Raw genomic sequence first — 25,270 nt, forward strand, 5'->3', positions numbered from 1 at the left:
GTGAAATTGCGTAGTACTTGTATGACCTTTTGATGTTAGCTGCGTCGTTGGGTCGATCAGCTGTTGATTTTTCAGGTCTATCAGTAAGTTGTAATGCGTGAGAAAGTCGGCACCGATGATTGCAGTGTCGACATCGGCTACGATGAATGACCAAGAGAAATCTCGGCGTAGGTTGAGCTCCAGGTTGATAGTTGTTGTGCCATATGTGCTTATTTGTGAGGAATTTGCCGCGTATAATGTCAATTGTTCTGCCTTTCGATTTTTGCGAAAGGTTTTTGCTGGCAGTATTGATACCACCGACCCGGAATCAATTAGGAATTTCTGGTGGGTGATATTGTCGATGATGTGCAGGCGGAGCTCTTTTGGACACGGAGGATCGCTGTCACTCACTGCTCCTAGTGTTGACAGCGGCTCTAGTTTTCCTGGTTTTGCTTTGCAAGGAAGTCTGAAGTCAACGTGCATGGTAAAATGCATTTTCGTGCCTCAGTTCCGAACTTGTTGTGGAAGAAGCACATGCCATTGCGTGTTGGAGTTGGAGATCTTACGCGGCGTTGTTGATACTTCTGAGGATGACCAGTTGCTTGCTGAAATTGCGACTGTTGTTGTTTCAATTGTTGTTGACTGATAAATTGATTATTTATCAGTTGTTGTGTCTGTTCCTGTTTTGCTTTTAGGTTGATAATTTCCTGCATACAAGTGGCTAGAGTTTGTTGTAGTTCGGTGATCTTCAGCTCGAGGTTGTTCTGGCTCTGTTGTGTTGCTGGACGTACCGAAGTTGCCATGACCTGCGTACTAGGTATCAGCTCTACGAAGCGGTCAGCGAATTCCGCGATGGTGTCCAGTGGGAGCTTGCTGGTCGTGATCAAGTGCGGTCTAACCTCTGGAGGTAGCCGTTCTAGCCATAGCTGCTGCAAAATGCTGTCATAAATTGCACCGTCTGCTTGCTCGCGCATTATGCGCAGTAGTTGAGACGGGGTTCGACCCGCGAGGGTGGTTTCCCGCAATAATTTGTGTACTTGTTTTTGCCTGGAATCAGTAAGACGCGAGATAATTGCATTTTTAAGTGTTTTGTACTTATCTGTGGTCGGTTCCTGGCGAACGACGTCTGCGAGTTGTTCGATGATGTCTGGGTCCAGCGCTCGTATGACGGTGAGGTACCTGGTGGTATCATCGTCAGTGTTTGTCGTGGTGAACTCGGCGCCGACCAGGATGAACCATAAATCCGGTCTGGTTTTGTTAAATGGCGGCAACTTTGGTTTTACGACCGCTGGTGGGTTTTGGCGGGAAAGTCCAGCCAGTAATTGTTCAAGAATAAGTGACGTATTTTGATTACCTGGAGTGTGTTGTTGTATTTTAGGTATTGTGCCCGTTTTGGTGTTGTTGTTGTTGTGCAAGGGATCCATTGACAAAAGGTCCTTGAGAATTTCTTGGGAAACCGCGCCGTCCAATACTAGCGAATCTTTTCTTTTGTAGATTGGATTACCTTGGGAATCATAACCGAGTATGATGTTGTTGTCATCGGTTGTTTTTTTCTCAGGAGTGCGCTCGGTACCGATTTTGTCGATTATTTGTCACAGTGTCTTGATAACTGCGTCGTTGTTGATATGATGCCGGTATTTTTCACTTCGCGTTTTTTGGCGGGATGCCGTGTATAACCCTTTTGTACTATCACGTCGGGGTCACCAATTGTGGGAGGTTTTTACACTACCACTACATAAATAAATAATACAAAGGTATACTTTGGCAGGTTAATATAATTTATTAAATATTTGAATAATTTAACGAGATCTAACAAATATACTTAGATTACTTAGATAATTGCTTAGCTAGTTGGTATTATATGCATCTACAGCTGTAGCGTGCGATTCAGTATATCTCTTGACCACCATCCGTCTTGGCGCTGTTGTTGCTGAGGTAGTTTTTCTGCTGGTCGTAGGTGCCGTCGAGGCACGTTTAGTTGCAACTCCCGTCGCTGTGGCGTGACCGAGCTTGTCGTGCCACCACAGTAGATGTAATTCCAGTGCACCCTGGCGGCCGTAAATGTAAGCTGTGAATTACTTTTTTTAACTGTAGTTACTTATCTATAGGAGGATTACTACACATTTTTATTTTATCTAGTCTGTGGCGCTGACCTTTCTCCATAAAAAAAAAGTCAGGATCGAAATTTGTGAGCGAGCTATAGTATGTGCTGATAAAATTTAATAATTTCAAGTAAATAAATTGTTATAAGTGAATATAATTAATTAATACGGTGAAGTAAATTATGAATTACTGTTATGATAAACAAATTGGATAAAAAAAGTACCGTAGAATTAAATAAAATTTTGCAGCCTCAAAAAATCGTTCTGCTTACAGTAAACACAGTCGGTAGTCTGGCGCTCCGTTTACAACGGATTTGAACGGAACTTGGCGCCAGATTCTACCGAATCTGTGGATAAACGAAGAGAAAATAGTATTTGATATTCATTATTTTCCTGATTAATATAATGAGTAATATAAGACTAGTTCACAAATGGTTTTTAGATCATAATTCTTATATGGAAACGGAAAATTTTGATTGAAGTATCATTCGATTTATAATGGAATTTATTAATCATTTTTAAATTAATCACTCCCGTTTTGAACAATTGAAAACTTAATAAGCAATTGAGAATGAATCAAGTGAAATAACAGTTAAACTTATAGGGCATTCCACGTCAAATCGGACGATTAAAAAAATTTTTGTTTTTAATTTTCTGATTTCTTTAGTATTTTTAAGTACCCTTCAAAGGAGACTTCTTGGTAAATTTTAAGATTTTTTTCATCCTTGATTCAAAAACCCGCTCTTTTTTTATTTTTTCGCTCATAACTTTCTTAATGATGCTCGAAATTTAATTTTTTTTTTAATTTTCGTATCCGATTTTCTTGAAAATTTCATATTTCAAACTTCCATTAATTTGGCAACTTTTAAGCCCGGTCCGGTAATCATCCTTCCACAATTACTATTTATTTTCGATTTTTGAACATTAAAAAATTTTTTTTTTCGCTATAATTTATTATAAGTTCCGATTTTTAACATTGGATACTCTTTTTTTCCTTATTTTAAATTGATTTTGATACTTTTCTGTTCTGAATAGGGATTTAGAAGCAGTTAATAAAAGTTAATTGTTACAACTGCTCATAAATAAGATTTAATAATAAGATAATAAGTTTAAATAAGACCTATACCAACGTTTTCATGAAAAAAACCCTGTAGAGAAAATTTTATTTTTGAAATTTGCTTCTTTGCGACCGAAACATATTGAGTGTTAGCAGGAGCAAATTATAGTGAAGCAGTAAATTATTTTAATTATTGATTTTTGAAAACAAAACCGATCACAGGAACCTAATAATTACACTACATAATTTCAAAGAGTGATAGTTGTTTATATGTTCAAAACATTTCAAACTAGAATGAACACAATATGTGTAAAAAATTCAAACGCCAAAGAAGAAAGTAATGAATCATTATTTGCTGCATTATTTTAAAATCATTGAATGTTAATTATATCAAACATTAATCCTACTCCTCATAGTTATAGAATGAGACTATAAATTAAGTATAAAATACTGTAAAATCGTTAAATTAAATTTATTGCATTGTATAAACGAAGTTTTTGATAAAAAAAAAAAATTAAAAATTTTGAAAATTATTTTTCAATCAGATAGAAAAAATTGAAAGAAATAACTCAGATTACTATGGGATTGACGGGAAATATTGCAGAATTAATTGATGTTTTTTTTTTTAAGAAAATTAAAAATAAAATAAGAAATGGCATACTTAAAGAAAATAACTATTTTTATAAAGAAAGGCAAAAATTTCAAAGAGTTTATCATCTTAAATTTTTTTTTATTTTTTCTGAAAAGTACATTCAAAAACAAAAATTTTGAAAAAAAAAACGTTATAATTAATTATTTTTTGAAACAGTTATAGCTAATTGAAAATGAAAAAGGCCATTAGGCAGCCGAAATGGAAGTAGATTTCTCAAATAAAGAAAATTTACTTTTTATAAAATAATAATAATAATATATAACTTAATTTATTGATTAGAAAAAAATTCAATAATTAGTTTGAAACTATTTAGAACTAATTTTGTTCGAGAAATTTTCTTGTAAAGTAAATAGTTTCTCGAATATTTATCAAACAATTTCAAACATTATGAGATTTTATTTATCAATTTCCCCTGCTGGGAAATTTTGTACATGGGATCCACCATGTTCAAAAATGAAAACGCATTCTCACACAGTACCTCATGGGTGATACAAAAAACTGTGTAACACATTTACTGATGACCTACCCGAATACGTTACACGAACTACTGATAAATATCATGATTTTCACTATTTTGAAAATTTTAAATGGCCGTCATTTATAAACTAATTGATCGATTTTGCTCATCTTCGAACTGCTTTAAGGTAATTCCCCAAAGAATAAGTGTACCGAGTTTCATCTAGATCCGTTGAGAATTGTAGACGCTATCGTGTCCACAAGCCGCGTTATATTATATATATATATATATATATATATATATATATATAGATATACAATCGCGTTCATTAATTCGAGTCAGTTTCTATGTTTAGGGATTTATGGAAATCCCTAAATTTGGAGGTTTCTAAAATCTTAAATTGGAAAATTTTAAAATTAGCTTTTAGTAAAATAAGTTAAACGTAAAAAATGATAATATTAAAAAAATAAAAATTTAAATTATGTCAAAAGTAAATTAAGCTTGTAGAAAAACATGCAAGTAGAAAAAACAGCCAACTTAAAAAATGGAAATCTCTAAATAAATATATTCTTAAAATGAGAAATTAAAAAAAAAAGAATTCATAAAAATTTAAAAGTCTTTAGAATACCGAAGAAAAAAGAATAATTATAAATTGAATGAATTAAAAAATAAATAAACGAAAAATTTGAACATCTAAAATAAGGAAATCTTAAAAAAGAGGTTATTTAAAAATACGATCTTTAAAAATTGGAAATTACTAAATATGGAAACTTTAAAACTTTACCTCTTGAACTTAGCCAATACTAAATTCTGTAATCGTTAAAATTGGCCTTTTCTAAAATCGCTAGTTCGTGAAATCAGCCGATTCTAAACTCGGTAATTATTAAAATTGGCCGTTTCTAAAATCGGTAAATCGTAAAATCAGCCGATTCTAAACTCGGCGATTCATAATAATAGTTAATTTTAAGCCTAGATTTTACGTATTTGAGGCTATTAAAATTAAAAAATTTAGTTATTGACGAAATAATTAAAAAATAAATCTGTTATTCGTGGTGATTCGTAAATCTTTTAATAAAAATAATATATTTTTCATGTTGATATTTTTTTTATTTTAAGAATATAAAAATTTAATTTTTTAGAGGTGACCTAACGGCCAACTCTCGACATTTATAATTTTTACGAGCTTGAAAAGCTAGAAAATTGTCCTGTGGTCTATTTTTGAGCTGTTCGAGCTCCAAAGTCTGACAATACTTTTTGATTAAAAATTTTTACAAGATTTTGTTTGATAAGAAAGATAATGTCAAAGTTATTTTCAAAAAATCATTATTTATAAATATTAAAATCACTATATTTTTTATATATGATATAAAATATATATGATATACTATACATTCAATATTTCTTGTATATGTGATGTAGAAATAATCTAAGAGCGGATTTTACGACAAACCACTCCTAATAAGGATTACGTGGGTTGGTGTTGACAATGAAAAATCTTAATTTCCAAAATATAGCTCCAAAAAGCTGTGAATTTCGTAGGAATCTTTTATTTATCATGTAGAGATCATCTTAAAACAGATTTCAAAAAATTCTACTTCCGATAGGGATTACGGGGGTGGGTGTTAACCCTTCGTACCTGTTGTGTTTTTTTTGTCTCACTTGCACTATAGCGCCGCCCTATAAGTTGAATGTTGTTGCGTGAGAGAAATTCTCATAGCAACCGGCTTGAAGGGTTGAAATCTAAAATTTTAATTTCCAAACTGTAACTTCTGCAGATTCTAAATTTGGTCGGAATCTTTGTGTACGATGTCAAGTTCAGAGGATGGATTTTCTCGAATTTTAACCCCAAAATGGATTGTGGGGGCGTTAACAATGAAAATTTCTCATTTCCAATCGATAGTTTTTATGGAAAGTTTAGTTGAAATCTTTTATTTATAATGTAGAAATTAGCTCGAATAGGATCTTACGAAATTCCTCCCCCACATAGGAGTGCGGGAGTGATAATTGTCAAAAATTTAAATTTTTCAAATACAGTTCCTACAAATATAAAATTTGATAGAATCTCAAGAGAAACAGGTAAACTCGGATGGCCTCCAAGGTCAACGGATTTAAATATTTTTTTTTCTTAATAGTGATATTTTTTTTTCTTAATAGTGATATTTTTTTACAACAATCATCTCGGGGCAGCGGCGTAAAAGTCATTGTAACGTTTTAAAAATTTAACATTACATGTAGCTATTCAGTCAACGGAGTAAGAATTTTACATACATTTTATTCTTGCTGATCACATAACCGATGAATTGTTCTTATTACGGGATCGCGAAAATGTAACAGATTAAAAGCATTCTATTCCTTAAACATATGAGATATAGAAAAGAAATTTGGCTACTTATTTTAAGAAAATTCGTAAAAAACAAGTATAAATAATTTTCTATGTATAATTGATGTTACAGAGAAAATTTTAATTAACGGCGAAATTCGTCGCACTTTTTAAGCTAGGCAGATTACGACTTCAATCATAAGACTTGCAATTACTTCAACTAAAACTTTCAATGTTCATTTAAAGTTTTTTATCTTCGTGTCAATTAATATTCATTTTTAGAAAAAAGCCACGGGAATATTATAGTGATTGCACATTGAAAGTTACAATGAATTTTATCTAGAATAATCACATGGATAAAAGATACAGGCCAATTTGATGGAAGTTTGAATCTGTACAAGTCAAAACAATACTCCAATTAAATTTCAAGTCTAGATCTAAAAATACAATTCTATGAAGCGCCCAGCGGAGCGGGCACGTAACAGCTAGTGATATAATATTTAAAGAATGTTATTTACGATTAATAAATGTACAGAAAATATAATACATATATTTAAATATACATTAATTACTAACAGTACAGATGATACAACTAGTATCGTTTTAAAAGATCAACACAAAAATTAATTATAAATATAATACATAATAATAAAAATATCAGCAATATAGTACTCGAACATTTTTTAATTAGCTCTGATTGGTTCATCGTCAATTGACAATTCATGTAATTTGCCATCGTCGCCATCATCTGAAACACATTTGTTTATGGTTAAAAAATTTATATACTTCAGGAATGAAATGTTAAATCAATGTAACAAATTAAAAAAATTTTTTCAAAAATTTTTTCGAAAATTCAAAAGTGCACGCCTCATAATCTCATTTTTCATAATAAAATCTATTAAAATAAAATATAAATACTTTTAAATCTTTCGCGCCATTGTTCACCCAGAAGAGAAAGGTACTGCCCATGTATTGTAAATGAACCTTATTTACATAGACATAGACATACAAACGGTTATTGGATTTTTAGTTTATTGCTAATTATAAATAAACTGCATTGAATTAAACCGCGATCTTCGAAAGGGCTTAGTTTTAAATCATACTAAAGCCTATAAAAAATAAATGGACTTGATCAGTTAAGTTTTTCGGCAGTTATCGTGATCACGCTGGTTTTCAAACATTCATTTGACAGCCGGATGTTCACGGAATAATTATTCAAAACATTTTTTTTATTTATTTAAAAAGCAAAATGTGTTTTAAAAATTTCATAAGTATTGAAAGTAGGGTTTTTCCGTGATATTTATATGTGAATATTGTTCTACAAAAGAGATAGAAAATAAATAGAGACAATTTTAGTTCAAGAAATCGCTTGATTGTTACAAGGCGAGTGTAGAGTACAACCTCATCCGCTTTGCTTTATGAGGCGTGCAATATTTTTATGACTTAACATTTTAAGTTTTTCATGTACTTATATATATTATATATTAACATTGAGGTGCTTCTAACATTAATAAGATAATTTCTTTCATTTTTGGTTCTATTGCGTTTTTAATGTAATAATTTAATGAAAATTTTCCTTCTTTTCGTAATTCCATAAGTTTTGAAATTCTTTTGTCAATTTTAATGTAAGAATTTTTTTTATACAATTCAAAGTTGTAACCTTTTTCCATTTTTAAATACATGTCCTCTGATTTATCACAAATTGCCCTTACTCGCTCTGTTAAAATATTAATTCAATATTATTATTGCTTCTTTAAAATATTATACCAAATAAAATTTTAAAAATATATTTGCTCAATGTTTTTTCATTTAAACATTCTAAATTAAAGTAGTTATAGTAGTTTATTTGAGAAATTTAAATATTTAAATTCATAGAATTAAAAAAAAATACATTTAAAACGAAGTAATAAAAGGGGGTTTAAGGCAATACAAGGTGTAAGGCAGGGATATCCACTGAGCCCCCTGTTCTTCAATATCTTTTTGTACGACATTAATTATGAATTCAGCAAAAAAAAGTTGAAGGGCTAATATCCTTGGGTAGTATGCAGATGACATCGCAGCAATCGCTCCAAACGAAGCAAGCGTTCAAAAAATACTGAAAATCCTGGAAAAATACGAAACTAAAAACTCACTGAAAGTAAATACAAAGAAGACTGATGGTAGGCGACAAAAAAAGTAGCTCCACAACTAAATGGACATACGGGAAAGACATCCTGGAAGAAGTGAAAGATTTTAAATACCTGGGTTGTTGGCTTTCCAGCTGTAACATCTGGAGAAGACACACCAAGGAGATGGCAGGCAAAGCTAAGAAAGCGCTGAATGTAACTCCAGGTTTCATAGAGCGAACAAGCAGAAATACCTTTAAAGAGAGAATGTACGTTTACAATTCTTTTATAAAATCCGGGACTCTCTACGGAGTAGAGATATAGGGCTGGGAAGGTAGCAAGGAGATTCAAGTGGTATACAGTAGGTACTGTAAAACAGAGTTGGGTTTGTCAAAAAATACCTCCGAGTATATTTGGACATCCGAATGCCGGTTTGAAAGCCTGAAACTAAAGATTAGAAGAAAAGAGTTAGCAGATATCTTCTCCTTAGCAGACGTGCTAAGGATGGATGAAGGCAGATGACCAAAAGTTGCACTCAGATAAGAGTGCAGAGTCATTCTGAACGGCAATCCTTTCAAGAGGGGGATCAATCTAGTCAAAGGTTTGGAGGAAATATTGCTTAGACAGAAAAAAAACGAGCTGGATAAAAACAACTTGGTGTTTTTATGCCAAGGAGAAGACGAAACCCTCGAACACATATTTAGATACAGTAAGGTAATAAACAAAGCCCAAGCAGAGATGATAGAATTCATTATAAATTGACCCGGAAATAGAAATGGGGCTGATTTTGACCGGCTGATAGTGCAGACCGATTAAAGAAATTTGTCAGTTCCTTAGAAAATTCATCCGGCTATCCATGAAGAGAGGGAAATGGTTAAAAGATGCTGAGCATACGACAGTGCTTGCAGATGATGATGACGTCCAACAAATGGCAGCCAAAGATTAACATATTTTTTTTTTCTATTTTTTTCATTTCATCTTTTGTTTCCAATCACTTCGAAGAAGTGCTTTTTTATATTTTATTTTTTTTTATTGATAAGCATGTCATGAAATTTTATATACATAGGTATAAGTGAATTATTTAAATGATAGTTGGTATGAGCAGCTAAGAATTCGAAATTCACTAGCTACTAAGCAAATTATAATGAAAAATTATAAAAGGTAGTTATTTTCTACTGAACAAAGAACCAATAAATCCATCTATCATTTAAAACGATGGGAAATTATTTACAATCAACATTAACATTTATATTTTTTTATAAATTACAACTCACTCACCGGAAAATTGAAAAATATTTGGTGACAACGATCCTAGTTTACTTCCAATATGTCGATCAAAGTATTCCGAAATATTTATTGAATTATTTACATTTTCAGAACAAGAGATAAATTCAGCCAAAGGCTGCCACCATAAACGCAGAAATTTTGTGAATTGTTGCAGTCCATTAATATCGTTTGAACATTTTTCAGTGTTATCATTAATTATTACTTCAATTTGTTCAATGGCATTCTCAAATTCAATAGCTGGCAATGTCGGAATTGCAAAACTGTACTGCAAAATTTCATGATTCAAGTTTGTCAAATTGAAAGTTTTCCACTTTCTGGTCAATATCTGTCAACAAAATAAAATATAAAAATTAGTTATGAAGTATATTATAATTCACTTTCAAATGCCACAATGTATCTGAAGTATTGTACAGTACGAATTTCATATCAATTACATACTCTAATATAGTTAAACCAACACCCTTTCATTTCAACTCCTTTAAGGACTTCTTTTGTCGCACTGATCAATGGTATGTAACAATCACTTACAACAATTTTTAAGTTTATACGAATATTTGGTAGGTACCTAAGCAGTTCTTGCCAAATTTTTACGTATAAAGCTCTACTAGTAGAATTTAGTACAATAAATAAACTTGGAATTCCCTATAATGTGTTAAAAATTGAAAATTAAAATAGTTTTTAATGTCTTTTGAAATATACACTAAAAAAATTGAATAAATTTCCGAATTTTGAAAAGGATTTTTTAATTAAGAAAGTGTAAATTTATAAAAAAAAAATAAGATACGATTATGTAGTAGCTAAACAATCTTTAATTTAAAAAGTTATAACTTCCTACTCTGATATTTAAATTTTACATAATTATTAAAAAAAATTTTAAATAATTACTATATCGTTTTTTCTTATATGAAAGATCATTAACTGGGAATGATTTAAATCACTTAACTGGACCTGTAAAATAATCAACGTTTATTACGTTACTTAAAAAATGATGAAAGCAAAAAAAAATTATTACAATTTTTTGGATTTTTAACAAGCAGTATTTAAGTTGAAATAAATATTTTATAAAAAAGTTTAACTAGAAATATTTGTGTTATACCTTAAATGTTGTATGTAAATAAATTTCATTAGCACTTCCAATCTTACTAAACATCGCTTTAGTTGAAAATAAACATGCTACAGAATCATCTTCTGCCTCTACTTGAATTCTAAAAATGTTATTGATTGTAGGATAATTTTTTATTGTTCGTTCAAAATCTTTCAATGATTTTGAAATATTCAATTCAGATGATTTTATTTTTTTTGAGATCGAAAATTTATAGGTGTTTTTTCTTTTATCTTCTAATTGAGAGCTATATGAAAATAAATAAAAATAAACAAATTATTTTCTTTAAAATTGAAAAAAAAAATTAAACAATGAAAAAAATTTTTAATAGATAATTAAAAAAAAAGTACTCATAAAAAAAATCTTATTTTTTTTTAATTTTCGAGGTTTTTCCAATGAATTTTAATGCTAAAAAATTACCGATACCGATGTCAGAATATTAGTAGGTACTTAAATGAGGTGATTGGCCGTATAGACTTTGAAAAAATAAGACAAAGACGTTAACAAATCTTCTAATCTATAGGGAAGCTAAAAGTTTATGTGGAAATACTATAGTATCAAAAATATTATAACTCATAACGTTAAGGTTTGATATAGACCTGGAGTACACCTACAAAAAGATCTTGAAGATTCATTGATGAAGAAGTCTCCATTTATCTTAATAATAACTTACAGAATCTTAATAACTTACAGAATCTTAATAACTTACAGAATAAAATAAAAAATAATGTATTGAATTTTTAAACCTTGATTTTACGCCTGGGGGAGGGTGATTATGCTCTTTTAAGTCACCTTCATATCCATTTAATGTTTTTTCTAGTTTTGCAGTACACTTAAATTTTGATTTGTACGAAATGTATCTAAAATTTTTTTCATCTGATCCTTTTATTTCCTTATATAGCCATGGTCCATACTGATAAGAACATGAATTATTTTTTCCGGAAATTTTTATTAAATTCATATAAAAAATCAAGAAGTAAAAATAATATTGGTTTGAATAATTGAGTGATAATATAATAAGGTGATGTTCGAAAAAGTCATATGTTTATTAATAACTAATCAATTTAATCATCAAACAAAACATAGTTTGAAAAATGAAAAATGCACAAAACAAAAGAACCTTGATTTTATAAATAAAGTTACAATCGGACAAATTAGATCACAACGTCACAAGATAATATAATTATCTTCTTCTTTGCTCAGTTAAAAAAAAATTAGTTATTGCAGCTACAAAATGTGTAAGAAGAATATTTAAATAATTTCTTAAATTAAAAAAATTTTTTTTTTAATTTTTGTCAATAGTTTTATATTTTATATTTCTTTGTACTATTTAATTTTAATTATTTCTTATAATTATAGGGACACGAAACGAAGAACGAATATTAATTACTGCGTGATTGAGAACCTATGAGACCATTTTTAATTCAGTAAACTTCGACTATATTAATTTATATGATAAAGAAAGCTGGACGTAAGTATAAATTAACCTTCATAATTATAGACGCATTTATAATTAATTTTAATATATTTAATATTTAATAATTTAATATATAATATTTATTTTAATAGATACAATTTATGATACTAAACGAAAATGTATAATTTTTTTTTTTATTATTTTCAGTGATTTAGCAGAATGGACAGGCCTTATAAGGAGTAAATCACCCAATGAGTGCTATCATCAGTTTTGTGATTTGTATCACGAATTTAAAGTATTTATCAATCATTAGTTCGCGTGAAAATTTGTAAAATAATTTTTATTAATTATTAATTTTTTTTTTTTTTCAGTACCACAAGAGTGCGACAAAGAGGGGTGAAAGAAATGGACATTTTAGATTTTATGGAGAATTCAATTTATACTACCATCTGCTGAAAAATCGAACACGTGTCTTTTATCGCACATTCAAAGAATGGCCTTTCCTTCTTTAAAGTAAAAAAAAAAAATTTGCTTTCTTCGTTCGTCAACGTTCCCTCAAACGTTCCCTCAACGTTCCCTTGGCAGCTTCTACCAAGTCATTTCAGAATTTTTCTTTTAATTTTTTAAATAACTTCAGCACGTCATCGATGCTGGCATAATTACACGATTGATCCACGTTTTGGTTTATGGAGACTTTACATCTTAAGTTTACATCTTAATAACTAGGATTGATGCTTACTTATCTTAATTTCGTTTAATTGCAATCTTGCTCATTGATTGGAGTAATTATTACATTATATTTCAAGTTTTCTGTTTGAATTTTTTTCAATTATAAATAAAAAAATAATAAATAAACTTTTTTAGTTTCTATTTATTTATTTTAAAAAATTTGAAATAATAAAAATTTTTAAATATTTTATTTTCATAAAAAAAAAATAAAATTTGTTTTTGTCGTGTTATATCCGGCGTGCCGTCTTATAATACAGGGCCTCCCATTCCTGCCGAAAAGTGCAGCGCTTGCATATTTAGGGACTGGACTGCGTGACAACTTACTCGTGGCCGAAGAATACACATTACCGCGCATTGTCACCTCATCGCAGGAACCAATTGTTTAATTAGTAGCCCCACTTAATGAATCGCAACCGAGGTGATAAAAGACACGAACACCATAATTCGACAGCTCATTTACAAGGTAACAGTTCTGCCTTAGAGCCCGGGTGAGTCCTACACCCCGACACGTGTAGGCAGACTTCAATTATTAAATTAATTAGTCACTTTTCCTTTATTTCCAATTTCGAGTTCCTTAACGGTATTTCCGAGTTCTGTGATTGTGATTCTTCGAGCCACGATTCGTGTTTACGATAATCGAGATTCCCGCAGTTCCGGTGACCTGGTCCCACTCTCAAATCATCTTTTCCTTTTGTGAATTATAATCGGCGAACTTTTGTTTGCCGGGGTCGTTACTCCGGTTACGAACTCATATACTTTCAACGCTATTTTATATTGGTATTAGTTAATAAGTGATCAGTGTAAGTTAAGACGTGTTTGCCCATAGGGCCTTTAATCTGAATATAAACCTAAAAACTTGAATCAAAGTGTACCATCATTCATAAATTAAGAAGCCCTTCAACCTTTAACCTCCAGTCCAACAGGAGGAAGGAAGCGGCCAAGCAACGGAAGATAAAGTCCAATCAAAGAAAGAATCATCGTTGGAGTCAAGATTCGCAATAGTAAGTGGAGGTTATTATTATTATTTCCGAGGTCGATTGTCTTAATCAAGGGGCCCTCTCCGGGGTTTTCACCTTCGCGAACCCATAAAATAAAACTTAACGATACTTTCGTTAGGGAAATTCATCTGTTATCCGAACCTCCGATAGTCCAGCTACCGAATCCCAAGATCATATTTTTCGGACATAACAGTCGACAAATAGTGTGAATATAGTAATATAAATAATAAATTATAACCAAAAAGTTGCATGGTTTATAATATTGGTGCTGTTTATTTAATATTTTAATAAGCTTTAAAATTTTGTGATTAAAAATATGAATAATTTAGATAATAAGTCTCATTTAATTCACGTGAGAACCAAGATTTGTACGATGTGGATGAATAATTGTAAAAAAAGTGAAATTATGGAAGAAACTGGCTGCTCATATTCAGTTATCAATAAATGGATAAAACGATGTCAAGAACATGGTGAAAACGGATTACACGATGGTAGAGAGTAAAATAAAAGACCGAGAAAAACAACTCTACAAGACGATAGAAGATTGTATGATGCTGCAAAAGCTGAAAATTTCAACTCGAGTCAAAGTTTTGCAGTCGCTGCTAATTTGAACATTTCTGTATCATCTGTAAAAAGAAGACTTAAAGAACATGGACTTGTTAATGGCAAAACCAGTAAGAAATTGGCGTTGACAGAATTCCAGCGGAATCATCGAGTACGCCATTGCTTACAGTATTTAAAATGGACACAAGATCAATGGAATAATGTAATTTGGTCTGACGAAAAGGTAATTTTTTGTTTTCATTTATGAGCATAAATAGGCTATTTCATACTATTTTACCGAACTTTAATAATTATATTTTTTTGCTTAGCTTAATTCTTGACCTTTTTGAATGCATCAAAAGACACTTACCTGTAAATTTTTATCCATTACCGTAAAAATTTTTCAAGATATAAATTATTTTAATTAAAAAAAAAAAATAGCTATAAAAAATTGTGAAAATTCATCTCCTGATACACACGTCATAATCCTTAATTCATGAAGGTCATTTATTCTGTCTTTAAATTTATTTACCAAAAAAAATTAACTGTCTAAAAATTAAAACTTAAAACTATAATACTTTTTTACATCTCCTTAATATTAAATGTTTCATAGAAAATTAATCGACATCAGTAGATAAAAAGTTTTTTAAAAATATGATATTTTTGTAATAAATCGATTCCTATAAGTAGATAAATGTAAATGATCATTTTTTAAATAATAAAATAAAAAATTAAAAATATTCGAATCCTTTTTTGAATAATAGCTTAAAATTTTATTTCGTAGTCTAGTATGTTATATGGTTTCTTCAAAAAAAAAATAAGAAAAGTAACTCTAAAAAAAAAAAAAATTATAATTCACAAGAATTCTTAAAAAATTGAAAAGAATTAAATTTCTATTTTTACATTTTTAATTTAATTACGATAGTTTAATTAGAAGCTAGGAATTTTTTTAATTCTCTTTGCCAAGATTTCTTAAAAAGTTTCAAAAATTCATGTATTAATTATTTTTGATTATGAAGGGCTTATAATAAAAAGGTAAAATAGTCTTTTGATACATAGAAAAATGTCAAAGTTTATCTAAATCCATAAATATTATATTTTTATAATAAAACGAATTATTTATTATAATTTTTTCAAATATAGACTTTTAAAATTACAACGACCAATAAATTACGAGTTTGGCGTGAAAAAAATACTCGTTTTCATCCTGAAAATGTCGCTGAGCTTGATAAATCGCATAGGATATCAGCCATGTACTGGGGATGCATGACATCTGCAGGTTTGATGGCCTTACAAAAAGTTGACTTGCCTTTCAACGCGAGAAAGTACCGCGATTTACTCAATGATGTCATGTATCCAGCGGCAAGAGCACGTTTTCCTGTAGAAAACTATCCCACGATAACATTCATGCACGACAATAGCCCTGTGCATACAGCTGGAATAATTAATGAATGGTTTAACCGACATCCAGACGTGCACCTGTTACCTCACCTTCCATATTCGCCAGATCTTAACCCGATAGAAAACATTTGGAGTAATAGACACGAAATTTTATTTTCAATTTTTCCTGAAATTTATCATAAAATTTAATATAAAATTTATTAATTATAGGTTTAACAAGTAAAAGATGGAGTCCAGTAAATAGAATTAGAAACCAAAACGAACTGGATGAATATGTTAATGTCGTCTGGAACGAATTAAATGCGAGGCCTGATTATTGCTTAAATTTATTAAAATCATATCAGGGAAGATTGCAAGCAGTTATCACGAATCAAGGATACTGGACAAAATATTAATACTATAATTCTGAAGAAAACAATCATAGAATATTTTTCAAATTTTTACTTATTGTAAAAACAGTTTACGGACTCAATTCGATGGTTTTATTAAAAAAGGGGAACACCACTGTGGCGATCTAAAAAAAGGTGATTTTCTAGAATTTTTTTGACAGGGAAAATAAATAAATTTGGGGATTGGATTTTTTTATTTTATTAAGGGTACATTAAAGATTTTTACCCTAAATTTTTATTAAAAAATATTTAATTATTAAAAAGTTATTAACAATTTCGTAAGCACTAAAAAAAAATTTACCCCTCCATGGTCGGTTCGATAACTCAAAAACGGATCATCTGAAAATAAAGACCGAAATAGATTTTTAATCAGTAAGGATGTAGTTATCGCCGCACGTACGGAATTTAAAAAATTTTTATTTTAAATATTTTTTTAGCCGAGTTAAAAAAAAAAAACAGTAAGAATGGTGAGGAAATTTTCAGTCGCCATTTTTTTTTAAATTAAAATTTTCAAAATCCCGTACGTGCGACGATAACTGCATTTTTACTGATTAAAAATCAATTTTGGTTTTTATTTTCAGATGATCCGTTTTTGAATTATCGAACCAACCATGGCCGAGGAAATTTTTTTTAGTGCTCTACGAGATTGTTAATAACTTTTTAATAATTGAATTTTTTTTTAATAAAAATTTAGGGTAATAATCTCTAATGTACTCTTAATAAAATAAAAAACACCGACTCCAAAATTCCTTTATTTTCCATGTCAAAAAAATTCTCGAAAATCGATTCTTTTTTTCGATCGTCACAGTGGTGCTCCCTCTTAAGTGAAGTTTTAAGCATAATTTTTTATGAAAAAGATAAAAATAATAGATAAAACAGTTGATAGTTCTATGACAACATATGTAAATAATAAGTTTAATAAATAACAAATTACGCTAATATTTACGTAAATTCATTTAATTAGTAAAAAAATATTATTAAAGTAATCAATAAAAACTTGAAATTAATTTTTTCTTCATTTTGAATTAATATTTGATTAATTATTATTGATATTTTAATTAAGAATTTGCTATAAAATTGTTTTTTTGAAGTACTTAAAGTTATGTTTAATTTATATATTTTTAATAACTTTTAAAAATGGAGTTAATTAAAACCGAAGGAAAATTAAAAAATTCTCATGTATTTAGTTACGGTGATTGGAATTATTACGGGTGTAATAAAGATCCTAATCGTTTCTATTGTTGTAAGAGGTTTACTCGCATGAAATGCCCGGTCATTTTAACACAAAATGAAGACGGTTCGGTAGAAGTGGAAGAAGAATATCACAACCATCCTAAATCACAACGAAATTTGGTGGAAACGATAAAAAATGAGTTAAAACGGAAGGCTGTGGAAGATGCGGATACTCCGAATGGTATTGCAAAAAACGTTATAAAGAGGTGAAATTATTTTTCTATAAACAATAAATTGTCATTATTTTTAAAATGATAAATATTTAATAATATTAAAAATTAGGTACAAATACTCACCAATATCTATCGACGCTGCACGAAAAATCGTTAATTCAACGATTCTCCAGTACCAAAAAGATAAACCGCAAACATTATTCCAACTAGCACAAATGCTTGAAATTAATATACTTTATAAAAATATTTACAAAGGCTTTTGTGCTGCCAATGATGACGTAAAAACCATCTCCTTATTTTTTGGCTCTCAATCCATGATCGATATTTTTAAAGAAGCAGAAGAAATAACGATTAAAGAAACCTTCAGAGTATTTGCTATATCTTATATTTTATGTTTTAGTTTTAAGTTTTAAAATTCATCCATAACTTTTTTTTCATTAGTGTTTACCACAAATACCAAAGTCATTTCAGATGTTATCTTTTCACCTGAAAAAATTTAATGAGGTTAATTTTTATTTATTTATTTTAGTTTAAAGAAAAGAAAAATTACTTTCAATTATTTTAATGTTAAACCGGGAATTGCGGTACTTTTTGTTATAATTGGAGGAAGAAGTGAAGCAGTCTACGAAAGTGTATTTCGATTTCTCACAAATGACTTGCAAGTAACAAAATTAAAAAAAATAACATGTCACTATAATGCTCTATTGATTAATGGTTTAAGACGAGCTCTCCCAAACGTCATCATTAGAGGCACTCTTTTCAATTATGTAAAAGTAAGAATTAATAGTTAAAGAAATGTAAATTATACTCAATAATCATAGAATTGACTTAAAAATTATGAAATAAATTTATTTAGCTACTCAACAGAAAATGGAATACTTTAAATCTACCTGATGAATATGATAATGAAGTGTCAGATTTGAGTTTTATATTGAAATTATTACCGCAAAAAATGGTTACAAAAGGGATTGATTTCCTTACATCAAAAGGCGACAAATTATCTGAAGATTATGAGGATTACAAGGCTTACTGTAAATTTGTCGAAAAATGCGAGCTCTTTATTACTAATGAAAATTTTATTAACGAAAACACTACAGATGCCATTCAGTACTCTGAGAATTTCATCCTTAATGAAATAAGAGAACTTGGTATACACCAGACTATCCATTTATTTTTACGTAAGTTTATACACAATTCATATATAGATATATATATATATATATATATATATATATCTCAATTTAAATATATAAATCATTTATTTACTGTTCTTAGAATCACTCAAAAATTACATTTATCAAAGTGAAAAAAAATTTTTGCAAGTTACTGAGAACACGAAAGTTTACTATCAAGTAAAAATTACTCAAGAATTAAAACAAGTACAAAAAAAATTAGAAAATGAGAAATTAACTATTGAACAATTTAAAAATCACGCAGCAGTAAGCAGTTTAATAAAAAAATTATTTGTAGCGTTGAGTCGGCCTCAGTGTGAGTGAACTTTTCATAAAATTTGTAAAATAATCAATTGTTATCGATTTAAAGTAATAATAGAATTACATTAAGGTACATGTTTTATTCTAGACCGCGATGATAATGGAAAATTAGAATCATTTCCAAATCCAAAAATTTATTACGCAGTGGAAGAAAATGACAATGGTAAAGTATAAATTCTTGTGATGTATAATTTTAATGGAACTATCAATTTAATAAAATATTTTAATTTTACATATGAAGAGAAAGAATTTGAAAACCCATGTGCGTATTGTTTTTCTGAGGAGTCTTCGATTGAAACAGTTGGGTGTGGCCATTTGATAGGGTGTTATACTTGTTGGTATGAAGACTTTTACCGTTTTAAAAATAGAACATGTCCGCGGTGCCGAAGTCCTTACGAAAAAGTTAATATTCATTAAATATCTTTGTTATCACGACTGAAGATTGACATTTATCATAATTTGCAATTTTAATGAGTTCTTCCTAGTTTACAATTTTTTTTGTTAAAACAATCAAGATTTTTACTCAAGTTATTAAATATTTGTTAAATATGAAAATATGTACATGTATGGATGTACTATTCATTATCAATGTTAATAATTAATAAAATTATATAAATACCTGATAAATTGTAAAGAATCTGAATATTATTTTTATATAGCGATGAAAATTCAGCGAGTACAAAATTGTTGATCAGAAAATTGTACTTTCATCGTCTACTCCGTGAAATCACTAAGAATTTTAAAAATGATCTGGGATTCGAGAGTTTCGCTGTGATGGATCTTCAGAACACCAGTGATGCTTATATCATCGTTTTTTTTAAGCAACCAATATCTATATAATCATCGATAAATTAATCACTATAATGCCCAAAAACATTATGGGTTAGTTTTATCGAAGGAGAGAGTGCTCACTTCAAATAATCATCTTTGACTTTCAGAGCTAAAAACTAAAGTCACTGTTGATAGTAAAGATAAAAATATAAAAAAAAAAATTTTATCTCTTTCGAACAAACCATCCACGTGAGAGTATGCCTCTATTTTTTTTTTTAATTTGTTTAACACATTAGATTACCTGTAATCAATTCAATAATTAATATTATCATTATTATTATTATAGGTTACAATTATTGTTATTATTATTGTGAATAGAAAGAAATATGTTCATAATTACTTGATGGCATACTTGAAAAATTTAATTACAATTTAATTTCTTTTTTGTTAATATTTCCATACATTTAACAATAAAGATATGTAAACAGACGCTTATTATTGTAAATAAAATATGTACATTAAAAATGGCGAATAAGCAACACTATACCAAGCACGTTGATAGAACGCGTATGAAAATTCACACTCCGATGAGGCACGGGGCACCGGTCTATCATACATTGATTCCGTGCTCGTACCAGTGTCCCATACGCGAGAAATATCTGCACGAGTATAGTGTATGCTGTGATATCATATCACGGTTTAGCTGAATCGCGACTGGCGCCGCCTCGCGAGCACTGACGATAGCCCTTTTGATAGCGCTAAATTTAACATTAGATCTATTTATATTTATAAGAAAATTTTGGGAAAACCCCACAACCTAAGTCTAGAGTTTTAGCCATTAGTAAAAAAGGTTATTGTTAAAATGTATTTTTACTCTCTGAAAATTTATCACAATAGACTAGGAATAATAAGATAGTAAAGAGGATTAAGCCATAAATATATAAATTTACTACCTAACTGCTCTCGACCTAAGTAATTATAGAAATTAGAAAATATACTTTCATTTCTTAAGAAATATAAAATGTTGTATAAAAAAAAATGCGAGAAAATAGTCTGAGCCGACTAGTGACCCTCATTTATGACGAGTCTAGCTCAACCACTCAGTCCGGTAAATTCCCAGAGATGATGAAACTTCGGACAACTCTGCTAGCGAGCCCAGGTAGTTCAACAACGGTCGGAAAGGACGAGTACCTGAGTAGGAGTACAGCTAGGACCCAGTAGGAAAGGAGAGGGACCAATCAACGTTGCCAAAAGGCCAGTACAGCGGAATACTCGGATGGTAGGGAGAGTCGCCCCCGCCACTTCTAGTGCTAGGAGTCGGACTTAGACATATTTGAGAAATATCAGAATATTATTCGAGCTCAGACCTATCACCTCGTTTCTAATTTTGTGTAAAGTCTTTTGAATACATATTTCAATTTAGTTAACTTAATTCCGTTCAAAAATTTATTTAATTTATATTCACATATTATCATCTTCCTCATCCTATAAATTCCCGTTGATAAAGTTGAGTATTTCAATATTCCCGGGCGAATCAAAGACCACGTCGGTAACTTTAAATTTAAATCAAGATTTCCATCGTTGTCCACCAGGAGAAGGACATAACAAATTGGTGACAGTGCGGTGGGATTCGCCGACTTTAATTAGCGAGAAATTAAATCAAATTGTGAACCGAGTGAATCAGTGATAATTAAGTGCAATAATAATTGACAAAATAGCGACTTAAACAACATCCGCTAAAAACCGAACAATTCTAAAATTCAAACCTCCTCAAACGTAACCAGAACAAGCCACCACTCTCTTCGCGGGTTTTGTGCGTTTTCCCCGAAGCGTTGGGCGAATGCCGGAGCTGGGTGATTACTCTTATCGCACACGACAATATGTAATCACGGGCGCAACCTAACATTGAGAAGGAACTATCCAACTTCAATCAAGGACTCATCTCCAGGAATACCAAGAAAACCATCAGCAAGGCGCAACCACATCCAGAAAAGGTCATCAGCACAAACATCAAAAAATAAGTAGACCTACGATCATTATTATTTAAGTTTGAATTTGTATAATTTATTTGTAATCAATTGCTATCTGGGTCGATCTTATGCATCTTATAATTTAAAATAAGTGATTAGAGTTTTAAATAACTAGAAATTGATAAATCCCTGAATAATTTCTCGAATATTACGCTTCAACTCCATATTTTATTCTTATAATATTTTTTAATCATGCATCGCGTAAAGAATACTCGAAGTCACGCAGCTGCTGCCCGAAAAAAGAGCATCCCTATTAACGTTCCACCATCTAGAAGCACTCGTCGCCGCGCACCACCGAACACCTCGTCAGAACCAACTACTAGTAATTCGCGCGAAAATCTTTCCACCAACAACGAGCAACAGATTTTTACAATAACGACACCGTCATCTGTAGTCCCTAGTACATCCTCACCAGTATCATCGGATATATCATCGTCTATTGTCCCCAGCACGTTACCAAACGCTCTTGTACCATCCACAATTCCATCTAACGCTCTTGTACAACACCACTACCCATCCGTAAATAGTTATACTAATCAACAATTTCCTACGCGATCTTATTTTGACTTAAAAACTGCTATTACTCAAATACCAGATTTCTGTGATGATAGCGACGAACGGTGTACTCTTTCTAATTTTATTACTGCGTGTAAAGAGACCTATGATGTAGTTAGCCCCGTCGATCAACCTCTCTTGTTATTAATAATAAAAAGTAAAATTAAAGGTCGTGCTAAATCTTTAATTTCTAATCTCGGAACACCGGGTAGTCTTGAAACTCTATTTAGTTGGCTGAAGCAAGCATTCGGACGGTCATTCGACGATGAACGCGCTCAAGAAGAATTACGAAAACTTAGACAAAAGGACGGTGAATCTGTTGTCGCCTACGGAGCCAGAGCAGGTGAAATCCTTAGCCGTGCTCTGGAAGCCGCTAAAGAAAAATACCAACCAGCTGAACTCGTCGGAGTTAATGTTTTACTTAATCAAACCGCTGTTAACGGTTTCATAACAGGGCTTAGCACACCCCTTTTTAACGTATTCGTCTCAAAACAAAATCCAGACTCGCTTAGTAATGCTATCAATACCGCAGCTGCCGTAGAAAGAAAATATGACAGTAGAAATGAATTGCTCGGGACAGATAACGCGAATCATCAACCTAACAACGCCAGCATTCACGTGATGAACGCAGATAATTTTCGATGTTACGAATGTGGAGAAACAGGACATCTTCGCAATAACTGTCCAGTTCTTATTAAAAGAAAGGAAAGTTATTACCATGATCGACGAAAAAACGGGGACAGAAAATACAATAGAGACAAGAAATACGACCGACACCATCGCGAACAACGCTCAGACCGTCGAAGGTCTGATTATAAATCTAGTAAAAGCAATTCTTTAAACAAGAAAGATGCCCAACGGAGGAACGCGACGCGGGGCACGGATATAGTAGCGCGTTCAAGACCTTCAGGATCAATTACAACTTCGAAATAAATAATTTATCTAATCTACCAGTTATATCTTTTAACGATAAAATATTTAAGAATAATTCTGCAGACCTTTTAATCGACACTGGAGCTCAATTAAATTTAATTAAACAAAATGCCGTTTCCCCAGATATTCTCTTAGATAAAAATAAAATCTTTTATTTAACTGGTATTGGTTCTGGCATGATTCGCACTTGTGGTGAAATCACGACACGTATCCGCAATGTAGAGATAAAATTTCATGTAGTCAATGATTCTTTTCCCATTAGTCAATCGGGCATACTCGGCATATCATTTCTGCGAAAACAAGACGCGGTATTAACCTTTAAAGATAACTTACCTGGGCATTTAATTCTTGGTGAAAATATAATTAATTTTATTGAACCCCAATCGTATGACCTTCCACCTAGAACCAAGAAACTTTTAACAATCCCCGTACAGGATAATGGCCTAGATAGCGGCTACATCAAGCGTATAAATACCGGTCCGGGTGTTTATTTAGGAGAAGCTATAACTGATGTTCGTGACGGCTTTGCAAAAATTTTTGCTATTAACTCTACCACCGAGCATATCAATATAACTATTCCTCCCGTTGAAATAGAAGAATTTGAACTTGCACCACCTTTACCACGATCATCCCGCTCAGCAATGTCTGATAAACAATCCGATCAAATCAATGCCGAAAGATTAAACCGAATATGTGAACTCGTAGATTTAAAAGGGCTTAACGAGATAGAAAGGGCTAGTATAATACAGATTATCTACGACAACCCCTTCCAGTTTCACCTCCCTAACGACAAGCTCGGATCTACAACGGTTCTCAAACATAAAATTACTACCACTGATGAAGTTCCCATTAACACCAAACAATATAGATTTCCCCAAGTACACAAACAAGAACTCCGAGATCAGGTCGATAAACTATTGAAAGATGATATAATTAGACATTCAGATTCTTCCTATAACTCTCCTGTATGGTTAGTCCCTAAACGCCCTGGACCCTCTGGTGCCCCTCGCTGGAGAATGGTCATCGACTATCGCGGGTTAAACGAGAAAACAATCAGCGATGCCTATCCCTTACCTAATATTACTGACATTCTCGACCAACTTGGAGGAGCCAAATATTTTACCATTCTTGATCTCGCTTCCGGATTCCATCAAATTGAAATGGACCCTCTTCACAGACATAAGACCGCCTTCTCAACACCTTACGGTCACTACGAATTCAATCGCATGCCGTTCGGATTAAAAAATGCCCCAGCCACCTTTCAAAGGCTCATGGATCGTATTCTCTCTGGTCTTCAAGGAATTGAATTATTTGTTTACATGGATGACATTGTCATTTATGCTAGTTCTATCAAAGAACACTCTCAGAAATTGAAAACCTTGTTGAGTAGATTACAATGTGCCGGATTAGCTCTATCGCCTGAAAAGTGTCATTTCCTTCGACGCGAAATCGGGTATTTGGGCCATATCATCTCCAATGATGGAGTTAAACCTGACCCACAAAAGATAAAAGCTGTCAAAGAGTTCCCAGTTCCTCAGACTAGA

At 31.1% G+C, this 25,270-nt stretch overlaps 1 protein-coding gene across 1 annotated transcript; it reads right to left on the bottom strand.

The window, feature by feature from the left end:
- Positions 1-7,238: 7,238 nt before the first annotated feature.
- Positions 7,239-10,574, bottom strand: LOC123273009. Its single transcript, XM_044740085.1, has 3 exons — positions 10,398-10,574; positions 9,951-10,284; positions 7,239-7,315 (listed from the first exon to the last, which is right to left on the bottom strand). Exons 1-3 carry the CDS (start codon positions 10,425-10,427, stop codon positions 7,251-7,253), a joined length of 429 nt encoding a protein of 142 aa, XP_044596020.1. The 5' UTR covers positions 10,428-10,574; the 3' UTR covers positions 7,239-7,250.
- Positions 10,575-25,270: the final 14,696 nt, after the last annotated feature.

Source organism: Cotesia glomerata, linkage group LG10 (genome assembly GCF_020080835.1).
Source record: "Cotesia glomerata isolate CgM1 linkage group LG10, MPM_Cglom_v2.3, whole genome shotgun sequence".
Classification (NCBI taxonomy): Eukaryota; Metazoa; Arthropoda; class Insecta; order Hymenoptera; family Braconidae; genus Cotesia; species Cotesia glomerata.